Source organism: Dendrobates tinctorius, unplaced genomic scaffold, assembly GCF_039654945.1.
Source record: "Dendrobates tinctorius isolate UK_male_01 unplaced genomic scaffold, ASM3965494v1 ptg000160l, whole genome shotgun sequence".
NCBI classification, from domain to species: domain Eukaryota; kingdom Metazoa; phylum Chordata; class Amphibia; order Anura; family Dendrobatidae; genus Dendrobates; species Dendrobates tinctorius.
In genome coordinates this window covers 22,979,093-22,996,413 of record NW_027361827.1, presented here as the reverse complement: position 1 = coordinate 22,996,413, position 17,321 = coordinate 22,979,093, and the positions used below count along the sequence as shown (strand labels likewise).

The 17,321-nt window shown below is 43.0% G+C and overlaps 1 protein-coding gene across 2 annotated transcripts in view; it reads right to left on the bottom strand.

Moving 5' to 3' along the window:
- The window catches only part of CORO2A (coronin 2A), a 234,296-nt gene that overhangs the window by 157,934 nt on the left and 59,041 nt on the right, over nucleotides 1-17,321 (bottom strand). The window contains exon 1 of one of the 2 annotated variants that reach the window (XM_073549711.1): nucleotides 391-2,909. The exons of the other annotated variant lie outside the window; for it this stretch is intronic. Coding sequence (XP_073405812.1) covers nucleotides 391-429 — 39 coding nt within the window. The 5' untranslated portion in view covers nucleotides 430-2,909. Of the gene's footprint in view, nucleotides 1-390; nucleotides 2,910-17,321 lie in introns of those variants that run through there. 2 annotated transcript variants of the gene reach the window in all.

Below are 17,321 nucleotides of genomic sequence, written 5' to 3'. Positions count from 1 at the left end.
CTTTAGGGAAAGACTAAAGTATATTTAATATATTTTCTACATAATAGATTTAGGACTTCATATCATATTAAGCATTTTGCTTGGTTTCAGGTTTTCTAATCATCAGTGGGACACAAGCATGTATTTCCAAATAAAAATCAACAAGATCTCTGAAATACACCACAAAAAGTATTGGGTCAACTTAAGAATAAAGGGTACAAGAATGAAATGCATCACATCAGATACAGCACAAACGGTACTTGTCATTGATCAGTAACAAAGTAACGTGTACATTAAAATTGCAATACATAAGCAACATAAGTGTAAAACAAGTACAAGTTCCTAACTGGAGAAGGTATCCATGTTCAGAACTTATGCTGGAAAGGAGAATTTTACACAAACACTACTTACCTCCAAGGATTTAAGGTGTGGTGCATACTTAAAAGCCATTTGGGAATAATGACGAGAACTTTTTTAATTCCTCAACTAATGTCCAACGGCAAGCGACAGAAATTCCTTGATTTCACCCTCTGAAGACAGTCATTTTGGCTCACTGAAACCATTTCCTTACTGTATAGCACTTCGCTCCCCTAATGAGGAAATGCAATGTGAAACTGACTTGTTCATTGCATGAGAGTAATCTTTTCAAGTCAATTCATCTGATAAAAATGTACATAAAATGGCCATATAAGGTAAATGGCACTAAGACTCCGCTCACACCTGGGCTATTTAACTGATCAGAGGCGTCAAACAATGAAATGGACGGAGGTATAGGTGCATCTCAGGACGGACCTCACCGAATTATAATTGGGCCTGTCGGGTTCCTGTCATTGTAGTTTTCATTTTACTGAAAAAAAAAAAATAGTATAGTATGCCGCAATATTTTTTCAAGTTAATAGAACAGAATCGGTGACCAAAGCTTTGAATGTAACCTTCAACATAGATACAAACCTGGCCTACCCAATTGTTTGACATGATTAGTTAAATATATACACATCTCCTTCATAGTGGCTTTAGTGGGACTTGTCAATAACAGCCTGCCTGAGGGTTTACAGCAGGAAAAAAGAAAATGAATGGTGTGCATTCACTATCTCAGGTAGGCATTAGGTAGCGTTCACACAAACACTGGATTCTTGTGTAAAAATAATATATTGTTTATTTTTCACTGGTTGCACAGTACCAAAAAAAGCATAAACGTAAATACCTAGCCTTGTCCAGACCCTGACTACTCATACACGGCTGAGCTAGTCCCAATCCGGTCAAACAAAACAGCTATCATTCATAGCAACCACTGATACTTGCGGTTTGGTGCACACTGCCAATGCAGACTCTTCTCACAGAGAGAGAATCTGGCTTGTCTCTCTCTTGAGCTCCAACTTACATCCAGGACTGGACCATAGGATTGCTAGGGAGGCAAATCAGAACCCCAGCCTGACTGCAAAAGACATTAAGATTTAGCAGATTCTGGAGTTGCGGTACATTGTTCTACTGTTCAGACACACCAGCACAAATATGGTCTTCATGGAATAGTCATCAGAAGAAAACCTCTCCTGTGTCCTCACTATAAAATTCAGCACCAGAACTATGTAAAAGAACATCTAAACAAGACTGATGCATTTTGGAAACAAGTCCTGTGAACTGATGAGTTTAAAATAGAACTCTCTGGCCACAATGATCAAAGGTATGTTTGGAGAAAAAAGGACACAGAATTTCAGGAAAAGAACAACTCGCCAACCATTAAGCATAGAGGTGGATAAATCATGCTTTGGAGTTGTGTTGCAGCCAATGGCACGGGGAACATTTCATAGGTAGAAGGAAGAACAGATTCAATGAAATTTCAACAAACTATTGATGCAAACATTACACATCTGTAAAAAGCTAAAGTTGATTGGTTTCCACAAATGTATAATGATTATTGATGAGCGAGCCTGCATGAATAAGGTGTTAGCCGAGCACCCTCGTGTGCTAATAGAGTATCTTCGGCATGCTAGAACACTATTGCGTCTGCATGTGTTGCAGCTGTTGAACAGCAGTGAGACATGCAACCACAGCGACACTAACATAGTAATTGAGCATGCTGAAGATACTCTATTAGAGCACAAACGTGCTCAGCTAACATCTTATCCATGCATGCTGGCTTGTCACTATTAATGATCCTAAACATACGTCAAAATCCACAATAGACTACCGCAAAAGGAAAAAGCTGAAGGTTTTACAATGGACCTCTCAGTCCCCTGATCTGAACATCATTGAAAATCTATGACTTAAAATAGCAGTGCATGCAAGATGACCCAGGAAATTCCCTGATCTGAACATCATTGAAAATCTATGACTTAAAATAGCAGTGCATGCAAGATGACCCAGGAAATTCCCTGATCTGTACATCATTGAAAATCTATGATTTAAATAGCAGTGCATGCAAGATGACCCAGGAAATTCACTGATCTGAACATCATTGAAAATCTATGACTTAAAATAGCATTGCATGCAAGATGACCCAGGAAGAAGAACTGGAAGAATTCTCAAAGGAAGAATAGATGAAAATCCCTCAAACAAGAATTGAAAGACTTGGCTGGCTACAAAAAGCGTTTACAAGCTGTGATATTTTCAAAAGGGGTGCTGCTAGGTTCTAACTATGCAGGGTAACAAACTTTTGCTTTGGCCCATTTTTCTTTTTGTAATTTTTAAAGTGTAAAAGATGAAAAACATTTTTTTTGCCTAAAATACAAAGGAAATGTATCATGTGTAACTTTAGGCCTTTTAGAGACTATTTCATCTTTAACTTACCTAAGTGTTCACAATAACAGCAATTTTGACCTGGGGTGCCTATACAGTGCCTTGTGAAAGTATTCGCCCCCCTGGAACTTTTCAACCTTTTCCCATATATGATGCTTCAAACATAAAGATACCAAATGTTAATTTTTGGTGAACAATCAACAACAAGTGGGACACAATTGTGAAGTTGAACGAAGTTTATTGGTTATTTTAAATTTTTGTGGAAATTCAAAAACTGAAAAGTGGGGCGAGCCATATTATTCAACCCCTTTACTTTCAGTGCAGCAAACTCACTCCAGAAGTTCATTGTGGATCTCTGAATGATCCAATGTTGCCCTAATTGACTAATGACGATAAATATAATCCACCTGTGTGTAATCAAGTCTCTGTATAAATGCACCTGCTCTGTGATAGTCTCAGGGTTTTGTTTGAAGCACAGAGAGCATCATGAAGACCAAGGAACACAACAGGCAGGTCCGTGATACTGTTGTGGAGAAGTTTAAAGCCAGATTTGGATACAAAATGATTTCCAAAACTCTAAACATCCCAAGGAGCACTGTGCAAGCAATCATATTGAAATGGAAGGAGTATCATACCACTGAAAATCAACCAAGACCCTGCCGTCCCTCTAAACTTTCATCTGAAACAAGGAGGAGACTGATCACAGATGCAGCCAAGAGGCTCATGATCACTCTGGATGAACTGCAGAGATCCACAGCTGAGGTGGGACAGTCTGTCCATAGGACAACAATCAGTCATACAATTCACAAATCTGGCCTTTATGGAAGAGTGGCAAGAAGAAAGCCATTTCTCAAAGATGTCCATAAAACGTGTTATTTAAAGTTTGCAACAAGCCACCTGGGAGACACACCAAACATGTGGAAGAAGGTGCTCTGATCAGATGACAAAAAAGAAAAAAAAAAAATCGAACTTTTTGGCAACAATGCCAAACGATATGTTTGGCGTAAAGGCAACACAGCTCATCACCCTGAACACACCATGAGCACTGTCAAACATGGTGGTGGCAGCATCATGGTTTGGGGCTGCTTTTCTTCAGCAGGGAGAGGGAAGATGGTTAAAATTGATGGGAAGATGGATGGAGCCAAATACAGGACCAATCTTGAAGAAAACCTGCTGGAGTCTGCAAAAGATCTGAGACTGGGACGGAGATTTGTCTTCCAACAAGACAATGATCCCAAACATAAAGCTAAATCTACAATGGAATGGTTCACAAATAAAGGTATCCAGGTGTTTGAATGGCCAAGTCAAAGTCCAGACCTGAATTCAATCGAGAATCTGTGGAAAGAGCTGAAAACTGCTGTTCACAAACAATCTCCAGCCAACCTCACTGAGCTCGAGCTGTTTGCCAAGGAAGAATGGGCAAGAATTTCAGTCTCTCAATGTACAAAACTGATAAGAGACATACCCCAAGCAGCTGTAATCACAGCAAAAGGTGGCGCAAAAACGTATTAAGTTAAAGGGGCCGAATAATATTGCACGCCCCAACTTTCAGTTTTTGAATTTCCACAAAAATTTAAAATAAACAATAAATTTCATTCAACTTCACAATTGTGTCCCACTTGCTGTTGATTCTTCACCAAAAATTTACATTTGGTATCTTTATGTTTGATGTATAAGAAGTGGGAAAAGGTTTAAAAATTAAGAGACCACCACATCAAAACCCTGTCATGGGCAGCCCATTCTCCAGACCTGAAACCCACTGAAAACCTCTGGAATGTAATCAAGAAGATGATGGATAGTCACAATTGTTGCGCCAGAAGCAGTGTGAAAGACTGGTGGAAAGCATGTGACGACGCATGAAAGATGTTTTTAAAAATCATAGTTATTCCACAAAATATTGATTTCTGAACTCTTCCTGAGGTAAAACATTAGTATTGTTGTTTCTAAATGATTATGAACTTGTTTTCTTTGCATTATTTGAGGTCTGAAAGCACTGTTTTTTTTTTCTTAATTTTGACCATTTCTCCTTTTCAGAAAAAAAAAAAATTATTGCTTGTAAATTCGGAGACATGTTGTCAGAAGTTTGTAGACTAAAAGAACAATTTACAATTTACTCAAAAATATACCGGTAACTATAAAGAGAAAAATCAAACAAACTGAACATTTGGAAGTGGTCTCTTAATTTTTGCCAGAGCTGTATATTGAAACAAGAAATAAGCAAAAATGCCTTGAAACATTCTCTCTCTCTCATTCTGGCATTTGGCAAATATTAATAATTATGGGATCCTAATTGACCTAAACCGGAAAAGGTTTATTCTGATTTCATGTCAGATATTGAGAAAAACATGCAGATGTGTCTTTATATATAAGGTATGTAAACTTCTAGTTTCAACTGTGTATGTATACACATATATAATTCCCATTATTAGAAACTGTGTCAGTTGCATACAGAATTCTGCTTACAGCAACAAATAAAGAGGACACACTTGTAAGTACCCAAAATATAAAGTTACCACACTATTTTCCTCAAACACTAAAAGTCATTAAAAAAATAAATAGGAAAGATTGTTTGCTTTTTTGTCTTCCCAAGGAAAGTTGGTCAAACTATCCACTGAAGAAGTGTGATAATACCTGACACCAGTGGAAGGCAGTAGCACCCAAGTACCCAAGTAAGGCTGGTTTCACACTTGCGTTTTTTTTCGCGGTATTTTAGCGCTAAATAGCGCATGCGTTTTTTTTCCTATACTTTGCATGGGATGCGCTTATGTGCGCATACACATGCGTTTGTAGGCGTTTTTCCGCGCATGCGGTTTTTTGCGGTATGCGCTCGGGCGCACAAAATGCATCCTGTTGCATTTTTTGGGAGTCCGACTTGCCTCAAAAAAACGCATGCGCGCGCAATGCGTTTTTTTACAGCAAGACACCCAATATAAGTCTATGGGTGCGCATATGTGCGCATTGGCATGCTTATGTATGCGTTTTTTTGCACATGCGTTTTTTTTTTGTTAACCATGGAATTTAGGGGTTTGGGTTAGAGTTAGGGTTAGTTAAGGGGGTTTAGGGTTAGGGTTAGGGTTAGGGTCAGGGTTAGTTAGGGTTTAGGGTTTGGGTTAGGGTTAAGTATGGTTTGGTTAAGGGTTAGGGTCAGGGTTAGGGTCAGGGTTAGGGTCAGGGTTAGGGTTAGTTAGGGTTTAGGGTTTGGGTTAGGGTTAAGTATGGTTTGGTTAAGGGTTAGGGTCAGGGTTAGGGTCAGGGTTAGGGTCAGGGTTAGGGTCAGGGTTAGTTAGGGTTTAGGGTTTGGGTTAGGGTTAAGTATGGTTTGGTTAAGGGTTAGGGTCAGGGTTAGGGTTAGGGTCAGGGTTAGGGTTAGTAAAGTCATGGTTTGGGTTAGTGTGAGGGGCCACCTAATGTTTGGAAAAAACGCAAACGCGGTAAAAACGCACTAAAAACGCATACAAACGCATAAAAACGCTGCGTTTTTTTCATGCATGCTCATAAAAATGCTTGAAAAAAACGCAGCATTTGTATGCGTTTTTCAATGCGTTTTTTTGCGGGAAAAACGCGCTGCAAAAAAAAGCAAGTGTGAAACTAGCCTTATACATACTTTGAGTCTTCAAAAAAAATCAAAAAATTATACATGACCAAAAAAGATCTCAATTCTCTTTGTAGTGGCTCTCCATTCCACATTTCCACAGTGGGTCGTTCTACAGGCACCACCACGAGACTGATGTTTTTTGGTAATCTCAACAGTTCCCAAAAGTATCAGGACTCTTCTCTTCGCAGTAACATGCACCTCCAAGATCCTCCATTAGTGTCAACTAGAGCAGCAAAATATACAGTGTAATATACATAAGTTTTGGGCATTTTCAAAAGTTCACAGGTGGTCGAGTTGGTTCTACGCTTGCTCAGCTGTGCCGATGCTAAGCAGCAGACACGTAGAGAGTGAAGAATACACTTGCCTGACATATGTAGTAAAGGCAGCATGGCCACACGCACAGTCTTACTGCAGAGAAAGATAAAGGAATCTATCGAGCATGCCCTACCAGGATGGATAGAACTAATGGAAGATAGGCTTATGGGCAACCAGGTATAAACACACCTAAATTTCAAAAAAATCATTTTAGAGGTTTGAAATTTTGCATTGTATTCACTTTGGAAAATTAAATATATTTGAGAAGGCACAAAGAGTCAGGAACACGATTGTGGGAATACCTCTTTTAGCAGCACAATATTGTTTGCCTTTCTAGAATATGATTGCTCCAACCTACACAAAAAAGCTGCCCAAGGCAAAGAAGCGCTGCTTTGTATGTTTGTACAGAGCAGGTGTATTCAAAGTAAAGCAAAGCAAGAGAATGAATGTGACTTACTGGAAAGAAAAACTGCATTATGAGGCTGTACAAGCAAGGAGTCTGGTTGTAGAGCTGTAGGGTTCATCTCCAATGCACACGCATCATTACTAGGATTACATAGCTGAAATTACATGGAATGCTTCCTTGACTAATGTATTGCGTACCTATGGGGGAACATTGTGTGCAGGTCAGCATTAAAAACTGGAGTTTATTATTAGTGATGAGCGAGTATACTCGTTGCTCGGATGTTCCCGAGTATGCTCGGGTGGTCTCCGAGTATTTTGGCGTGCTCTCAGAGATTTAGTTTTCGTCTTTTCTGCATGATTTGTGACTTGCAGACAGGCTGAATACATGTGGGAATTCCCTAACAAACAGGCATACCACACATGTATTCAGGCTGTCTAGCAGTCGCACATCATGCAGCTGAGGATACAGAAACTAAATTTCCAAGCACGCCAAAATACTCAGAGGACACCCGAGCATGCTCGAGAAAACCCGAGCAACAAGTACACTCACTCATCACTATTCATTATGTATACCATCATTTTCAAATGACTATTCCCAAAGGAGCTGCTAGGGACTTTGATTATGGGCCTTCACCCCAAACAGTTCATCACCCAATATCTCTAATACGGAAGTTTTTAAATCTTAAATTAAGTTTATTTTAAACCTATATACTATCTGTCCCAGCCCTTCAGTGCATGCACACACACGCAGTATTCTGTATTTTACATAGTACAGAAAACTGGACAAATCCCACAAACCATGTACTCAATAAGCCTACAAATTTGGTTCTAGAGATTACATTTGCAACTTGTGGTCTGTTATTTTTATAGAAATTATTATATCTGGGCTCCTAAAAAATAAACTTACATTACGAGTGCTTTAAGTGACTTTTTATGCTTTAAAAAAGTGTCACCCCTGATGTAAAATAAATTGAAATGACAACATATGCAGAAGAAACTTATGTATTTCCCCAACCCTGTCCTTAAGGAGCCCCAACAGGTCTTAAAGAGGTTTACAAGGTTTTAAAACTATCCTCTATTGATAGGTTGGGGGTTGGGGTGGGACTTACCCACTGGTTGACCCAAAACCCAAAAATGACGCTTGGCAGATATCTGTTTGGATGGAGCAAGAATGCACACCTCTACTCAAGCATGTAGATCTTTCTGACCACTGTTCCCAGAGACCTGACCATTTTCCCCACTATTCTAAACATACTGTAAAAAAAAAATGCCAGTTGTAAACCCTTCTCAAAAAAAGGGCTACAAGAAAAACATTGCAGCCATTTTCTTAATCTTCTCCTTAAAAACTCATAGTGTGCACCTACCTTAAAGGGGTTGTCCAGGCTTTTCACATAATCTCAGTGCATATCTGGGCTGCAGAATGCTGACAAAAAGTAATTTACCTTCTGTGGCCAGTTTGCAGGGTTTCCAAGATATCATCTCTTGCTTGTAAGAAAAACGTCCAGGGGGGGTGTGTTCTGGCATTGAAATTAGAACTGGTCAATCACAGTGATACTGCTGTTTTTAAACCAGGTTGTCACTTTTGGCAGTGTGGACAGGTGCCAAGTCCTGCTGGAGAATTACATTTCCATGACCAAAAAGCTTGCTGGCAGAGGGAAGCATGAAGTGCTCTAAAATTTCATCGTAGACAGCTGCGCTGACTTTGGTCTTGATAAAACACAGTGGACCCACACCAGCAGATGACATGGCTCCCCAAACCATTATTGATTGTGGATACTTAACACTAGACCTTGGAAATCAAGGTCCCAGAGTCTGGAAGAAGAGTAGAGATACAGACAATCCATGTATTTACTCCATTCACTGCTAGCAAGCAGCCTGAATGGTACAACTTCCCACCTCTGCTGCCTCTATTTTCTGCTGCAATATATCCAAATGGTACAACTCCGTACTTCTGCTGCTTTACCATTTTGCTGCATATTTTAACCCCTTCACCCCCAAGGGTGGTTTGCACGTTCATGACCGGGCCAATTTTTACAATTCTGACCACTGTCCCTTTATGAGGTTATAACTCTGGAACGCTTCAACGGATCTAGGCGATTCTGAGATTGTTTTCTCGTGACATATTGTACTTCACTTTAGTGGTAAAAAATTTTCGCTATAACTTGCATTTATTTATGAAAAAAACAGAAATATGGCAAAAATTTTGAAAATTTTGCAATTTTCAAACTTTGAATTTGTATGCCCTTAAAACAGAGAAATATGTGACACAAAATAGTTACTAAATAACATTTCCCACATGTCTACTTTACATCAGCACAATTTGGGAAACAACATTTTTTTTTGTTAGGAAGTTATAAGGGTTAAAATTTGACAAGCGATTTCTAATTTTTACAACAAAACTTACAAAACCATTTTTTTTAGGGACCACCTCACATTTGAAGTCACTTTGAGGGGTCTATATGGCAGAAAATACCCAAAAGTGACACCATTCTAAAAACTGCACCCCTGAAGCTACTCAAAACTACATTCAAGAAGATTATTAACCCTTCAGGTGCTTCACAGGAGCAGAAGCAACGTGGAAGGAAAAAATGAACATTTAACTTTTTAGTCACAAAAATAAGATTTTAGCAACAATTTTTTTATTTTCCCAAGGGTAACAGGAGAAATTGGACCCCAACGGTTGTTGTCAAATTTGTCCTGAGTATGCTGATACCCAATATATGGGGGGGAACCACTGTTTGGGCACAAGGCAGGGCTCAGAAGGGAAGGAGCCCCGTTTGACTTTTTCAACCTAAAATTGGCTGGAATTGAGATCGGACGCCATGTCGCGTTTGACGAGTGTCTGATGTGCCTAAACAGTGGAAACCCCCCACAAGTGACCCCATTTTGGAAACTAGACCCCCTAAGGAACTTATCTAGATGTGTGGTGACCACTTTGAACCCCCAAGGGCTTCACAGAAGCTTATAACACCCAGGCGTGAAAATAAAAAATCATATTTTTTCCACAAACATGATCATTTAGTCCCCAATATTTTGTTTTCCCAAGGGTAACAGGAGAAATTGGACCCCAAAGGTTGTTGTCAAATTTGTCCTGAGTACGCTGATACCCAATATGTGGGGGGGAACCACTGTTTAGGCACATGGCAGGGCTCAGAAGGGAAGGAGCCCCGTTTGACTTTTTCAACCTAAAATTGGCTGGAATTGAGATCGGACGCCATGTCACGTTTGACGAGCGTCTGATGTGCCTAAACAGTGGAAACCCCCCACAAGTGACCCCATTTTGGAAACTAGACCCCCTAAGGAACTTATCTAGATGTGTGGTGACCACTTTGAACCCCCAAGGGCTTCACAGAAGTTTATAACACCCGGGCGTGAAAATAAAAAATCTTATTTTTTCCACAAACATGATCATTTAGTCCCCAATATTTTGTTTTCCCAAGGGTAACAGGAGAAATTGGACCCCAAAGGTTGTTGTCAAATTTATCCTGAGTACGCTGATACCCAATATGTGGGGGGGAACCACTGTTTAGGCACATGGCAGGGCTCAGAAGGGAAGGAGCCCCGTTTGACTTTTTCAACCTAAAATTGGCTGGAATTGAGATCGGACGCCATGTCACGTTTGACGAGCGTCTGATGTGCCTAAACAGTGGAAACCCCCCACAAGTGACCCCATTTTGGAAACTAGACCCCCTAAGGAACTTATCTAGATGTGTGGTGACCACTTTGAACCCCCAAGGGCTTCACAGAAGTTTATAACACCCGGGCGTGAAAATAAAAAATCATATTTTTTCCACAAACATGATCATTTAGTCCCCAATATTTTGTTTTCCCAAGGGTAACAGGAGAAATTGGACCCCAAAGGTTCTTGTCAAATTTGTCCTGAGTATGCTGATACCCAATATGTGGGGGGGAACCACTGTTTAGGCACATGGCAGGGCTCACAAGGGAAGGAGCCCCGTTTGACTTTTTCAACCTAAAATTGGCTGGAATTGAGATCGGACGCCATGTCACGTTTGACGAGCGTCTGATGTGCCTAAACAGTGGAAACCCCCCACAAGTGACCCCATTTTGGAAACTAGACCACCTAAGGAACTTATCTAGATGTGTGGTGAGCACTTTGAACCCCCAAGGGCTTCACAGAAGTTTATAACACCCGGGCGTGAAAATAAAAAATCATATTTTTTCCACAAACATGATCATTTAGTCCCCAATATTTTGTTTTCCCAAGGGTAACAGGAGAAATTGGACCCCAAAGGTTGTTGTCAAATTTGTCCTGAGTACGCTGATACCCAATATGTGGGGGGGAACCACTGTTTAGGCACATGGCAGGGCTCAGAAGGGAAGGAGCCCCGTTTGACTTTTTCAACCTAAAATTGGCTGGAATTGAGATTGGACGCCATGTCACGTTTGACGAGCGTCTGATGTGCCTAAACAGTGGAAACCCCCCACAAGTGACCCCATTTTGGAAACTAGACCCCCTAAGGAACTTATCTAGATGTGTGGTGACCACTTTGAACCCCCAAGGGCTTCACAGAAGTTTATAACACCCGGGCGTGAAAATAAAAAATCATATTTTTTCCACAAACATGATCATTTAGTCCCCAATATTTTGTTTTCCCAAGGGTAACAGGAGAAATTGGACCCCAAAGGTTGTTGTCAAATTTGTCCTGAGTACGCTGATACCCAATATGTGGGGGGGAACCACTGTTTAGGCACATGGCAGGGCTCAGAAGGGAAGGAGCCCCGTTTGACTTTTTCAACCTAAAATTGGCTGGAATTGAGATTGGACGCCATGTCACGTTTGACGAGCGTCTGATGTGCCTAAACAGTGGAAACCCCCCACAAGTGACACCATTTTGGAAACTAGACCCCCTAAGGAACTTATCTAGATGTGTGGTGACCACTTTGAACCCCCAAGGGCTTCACAGAAGTTTATAACACCCGGGCGTGAAAATAAAAAATCATATTTTTTCCACAAACATGATCATTTAGTCCCCAATATTTTGTTTTCCCAAGGGTAACAGGAGAAATTGGACCCCAAAGGTTGTTGTCAAATTTGTCCTGAGTACGCTGATACCCAATATGTGGGGGGGAACCACTGTTTAGGCACATGGCAGGGCTCAGAAGGGAAGGAGCCCCGTTTGACTTTTTCAACCTAAAATTGGCTGGAATTGAGATCGGACGCCATGTCACGTTTGACGAGCGTCTGATGTGCCTAAACAGTGGAAACCCCCCACAAGTGACCCCATTTTGGAAACTAGACCCCCTAAGGAACTTATCTAGATGTGTGGTGACCACTTTGAACCCCCAAGGGCTTCACAGAAGTTTATAACACCCGGGCGTGAAAATATAAAATCCTGTTTTGTTCCCACATAAATGATCATTTAGTCCCCAATTTTTAATTTTCCCAAGAGTAACAGGAGAAATTGGACCCCAAAAGTTGTTGTTCAATTTGTCCTGAGTACCCTGATACCCCACATGTGGGAGAAAACTACTGTTTGGGCACACGTCAGGGCTCGAAAGGGAAGTAATGACGTTTTGGAAAGCAGACTTTGATGGAATGGTCTGCGGGCGTCATGTTCCATTTGCAGAGCCCTTGATGTTCCTAAACAGTAGAAACCCCCAATAAGTGACCCCATTTTGGAAACTAGACCCCCTAAGGAACTTATCTAGATGTGTGGTGAGAACTTTGAACCCCCAAGTGTTTCACTAAAGATTATAATGCCCAGGCGTGAAAATATAAAATCCTGTTTTGTTCCCACATAAATGATCATTTAGTCCCCAATTTTTAATTTTCCCAAGAGTAACAGGAGAAATTGGACCCCAAAAGTTGTTGTCCAATTTGTCCTGAGTACCCTGATACCCCACATGTGGGAGAAAACTACTGTTTGGGCACACGTCAGGGCTCGAAAGGGAAGTAATGACGTTTTGGAAAGCAGACTTTGATGGAATGATCTGCGGGCGTCATGTTCCATTTGCAGAGCCCTTGATGTTCCTAAACAGTAGAAACCCCCAATAAGTGACCCCATTTTGGAAACTAGACCCCCTAAGGAACTTATCTAGATGTGTGGTGAGCACTTTGAACCCCCAAGTGTTTCACTAAAGATTATAATGCCCAGGCGTGAAAATATAAAATCCTGTTTTGTTCCCACATAAATGATCATTTAGTCCCCAATTTTTAATTTTCCCAAGAGTAAAAGGAGAAATTGGACCCCAAAAGTTGTTGTCCAATTTGTCCTGAGTACCCTGATACCCCACATGTGGGAGAAAACTACTGTTTGGGCACACGTCAGGGCTCGAAAGGGAAGTAATGACGTTTTGGAAAGCAGACTTTGATGGAATGATCTGCGGGCGTCATGTTCCATTTGCAGAGCCCTTGATGTTCCTAAACAGTAGAAACCCCCAATAAGTGACCCCATTTTGGAAACTAGACCCCCTAAGGAACTTATCTAGATGTGTGGTGAGCACTTTGAACCCCCAAGTGTTTCACTAAAGATTATAATGCCCAGGCGTGAAAATATAAAATCCTGTTTTGTTCCCACATAAATGATCATTTAGTCCCCAATTTTTAATTTTCCCAAGAGTAACAGGAGAAATTGGACCCCAAAAGTCGTTGTCCAATTTGTCCTGGGTACTCTGGTACCCCACATGTGGGAAAAAACTGTTTAGGCACACGTTGGGGCTCGAAAGGGAAGTAGTGTTGTTTTGGAATGCAGACTTTGATGGTCTGCTGGCGTCATGTTCCATTTGCAGAGTCCCTGATGTGCCTAAACAGGAAAAAAACCCACATATGACATCATTTTGGATACTAGACCCCCAATGAACAAATCTAGATGTGCCCCCAACTAATCTAATGTAAATTAGTAGTGCATGGAGGTGTGGTACAATTTGAAGCAATCCTTCATGCACAGGCCAGGTTTTTCGGGGCAGGTGTCGCACTGGTAAGTGGTGTCCCTGCGTATTCCTTTTTTGTAACACACTCGACACCTTTTTTGCGGCTTACCTTTTCTTGGGGTTGGCGGGACCACCCCCGGAAAATGCTGACCTGGGACAATACGAGCACCTTCAGTTCCTGAAGTACTGGGGCCCGCTCCTTCCTGAGCGCCAAACATCATGGCCTTAACCACTACCTCCTGGAAATGAAGGTACGCCGTATCGCTGGGGCATGCACATTGTGACAGCAGGAATGCGTTGAGCATTGCCATTTGGACGATGTGCACGGCCAGCTTTTTGTACCACACCTTGGCCTTCCTCAATGCATTGTACGGTTGGAGGAGTTGATCGGAGAGATCAACTCCCCCCATTTTTTTGTTGTACCCCACTACACATGTCGGTTTGAGGACCTGTGTAGAGGTACCCCGTACAGTGCAGAGGGTACTGCCATCACCGTGTATGGTGGTCAAGAGATGGACATCTCTCTTGTCCTTGTACTTGACCACCAGCAGGTGGTCGCTACATTGGGCTCTGCTCTCACCTTTTCGGAGCATCTGCCCAAGTAGCGTCTTCGGGAGGCCTCTCTGATTTTTGCGGACAGTACCGCAGGCTGCGGTACGTCGCTCAGAGAGGGATTTGTAGAGTGGGATGCTGGTATAAAAGTTATCAGTGTAGAGGTGATAACCTTTATCCAGCAGTGGGTGCACCAAATCCCACACAATTTTCCCACTCACTCCCAGGAAAGGAGGACACTCAGGGGGTTCAATCCGGGTGTCCTTCCCTTCGTAAACTCTAAACTTGTGGGTGTACCCTGAGGTACTCTCACACAACTTATAGAGTTTGATTCCGTACCTGGCCCTCTTACTGGGCAGGTATTGACGGAATCGCAGCCTTCCCTTGAAGTGAACCAAGGACTCATCCACGCAGATGTCCCTTTGGGGCACGTACACTTCAGCAAACTTTTTGTTGAAGTGTTCGATGACCGGCCGAACTTTGAACAGACGGTCAAAGTTGGGGTCATCTTGTGCGGGACACGCTGCATTATCAGTATAATGCAGAAACTTGTGGATGGCCTCAAAACGCGTCCGGGCCATGACCATTCGGAACACTGGAGTGTTGTATAAAATATCAACACTCCAATATTGCCGAATTTCCGGCTTCTTCAGTATCCCCATATGGAGGACCAGGCCCCAAAACTGCGTCATTTCAACTGCGTCTACAGGAGACCAGTTTGAAAATGTTGAACGCGGGTTTTGCTCCAAAAATTGACGAGCGTACAAATTAGTTTGCTCCACCATGAGGTTAACAAAATCCTCAGAGAAAAAGACTTTGAAAAAGTCAATTTCTGTGAGGCCGGTGGTGTCAAACTTGATTCCTGATTCTGCCACAAAATCAGGAATCAGTGGCTCGTAATTTTCGGGGGGCGAGGTCCATACGGGGAGCACTGGGTCAGCTGCGGGCATGGTGGGCGCTGCCTCATCTTCTGTCCTGGAGCGTCTGCGTGGCGGTTCCGCAGGACCCGAGGAGGAAGATGAGGAGGGAGAAGAGGAAGAAGAAGAGGATGAAGAATCCGAAAAATAAAGAAAAGTCGGATCGTCATCCAAATCGCTATCAGTTTCGGAGGCAAGTAAAGCATATGCCTCCTCCACTGAATAGCGCTGTTGGGATGAATTTGATGACATTTTTGTGTAAATATGGTGCTTGGGTGTACACTTTATTGAAAACTGTATGTGTACGTGAGGGGGGGGAGTGATTGGTGTAAACTTTCTGTAAAGAAAAAGCTGTGGAAAAAAGTATAAAACAGCAGGCCCTAGCTGATAAGTGTCACTTATCAAAACTAGGCTGCTTGATGTGCGCACGGGGTGGCGCAAGGGGGGGTGGAAAAAAAAAAAAAAGGAAAACGGCAAACTCTGATAAGTGAACTGTGTCACTTATCCAAGTTTCGCAGCTGCGGGATGTGTGTACGGAGGGGCTAAGGAAAAAAAAGCGAGCTCAAGTGTTGATCGGTGAACTGCGTCACCAATCAACGCTCGGCGGCTGCGCACGGAGGTGGCGCAAAAGTGGGATGGAGGGGGGTAAAAATAGGGGGAAGGGGGATGGGGGGATTGGGGTGGATGAAGAGAGATTGGGCAGGGATCAACAGTTAGGGTTGTAGTTAGGTGGCACAAAGAGGGGTGAAAAAAATGAAAAGCGGCAGGCACAAGCTTGGATAAGTGACGAGTGTCACTTATCCAACTTTTGCGGCTGCGGGATGTGTGTACGGAAGTGGCGCAAAGGGGGCTAAGGAAAAAAAAACGAGCTCAAGTGTTGATCGGTGAACCTCGTCACCAATCAACGCTCGGCAGCTGCGCACGGAGGTGGCGCAAAAGTGGGGTGGAGGGGGGTAAAAATAGGGGGAAGGGGGATGGGGGGATTGGGGTGGATGAAGATAGATTGGGCAGGGATCAACAGTTAGGGTTGTAGTTAGGTGGCACAAAGGGGGGTGAAAAAAATGAAAAACGGCAGGCACAAGCTTGGATAAGTGACGTGTGTCACTTATCCAACTTTTGCGGCTGCGGAATGGGTGAACGGAAGTGGCGCAAAGGGGGCTAAGGAAAAAAAAGTGAGCGCGAGTGTTGATCGGTGAACTGCGTCACCGATCAACGCTCGCCGGCTGCGCACGGAGGTGACGCAAAAGTGGGGTGGAGGGGGGTAAAAGGGGGGTAAGAGGGGGGGTGGAGGGGGGATGGGGGGATGAAGATAGATTGGGGGGGTGAAGATAGATTGGGCAGGGGATCAGGGATCAATTAACACTTACAATTGTAGTTTTCTTTCTTCTTCTTCTTCTTTCTTCTGCAGGGATTGTGGTGCTACAAGCTGTGGCACCACAATACCCAGCACAGGAGCTCTTGCTGCGTCCAACCTCTCTGCAGGAATCCTCAGCTAGAGTGAGGACCCCTGCAGACAGGTCAGACAGGTCAGAGGCAGGTCAGGGGGCAGGTCACAGAGCGGTCACATCGCTGCTGTGACCTGTCATTGGTGGGATCGAATGATTACATCGATCCCACCAATCCCTGATCTGCCTGGTGACCATGGCAACTGCCTAGAATCGGAGCTCACAGCTCCGATTACTAGGCAGGTCATGCCCAGGTCACCAGCAGGGCACAGAGCGGTCACATGGTGACCGCAGCTGTGCCCTGTGGTTGGCGCGATCGCCGATCTAATCGATCGCGCCAGCCAACTCCTGCAGGCCCTACTGGGCCTGCATCAGGCTCCAGCATGATCGGTGCTAATATAGCACCGATCCTGGCCGGTACTGGCAGGGCACAGCGGCGATATAGCGCCGCTGTGCACTGCGATTGGCGCGATCGATCAGATC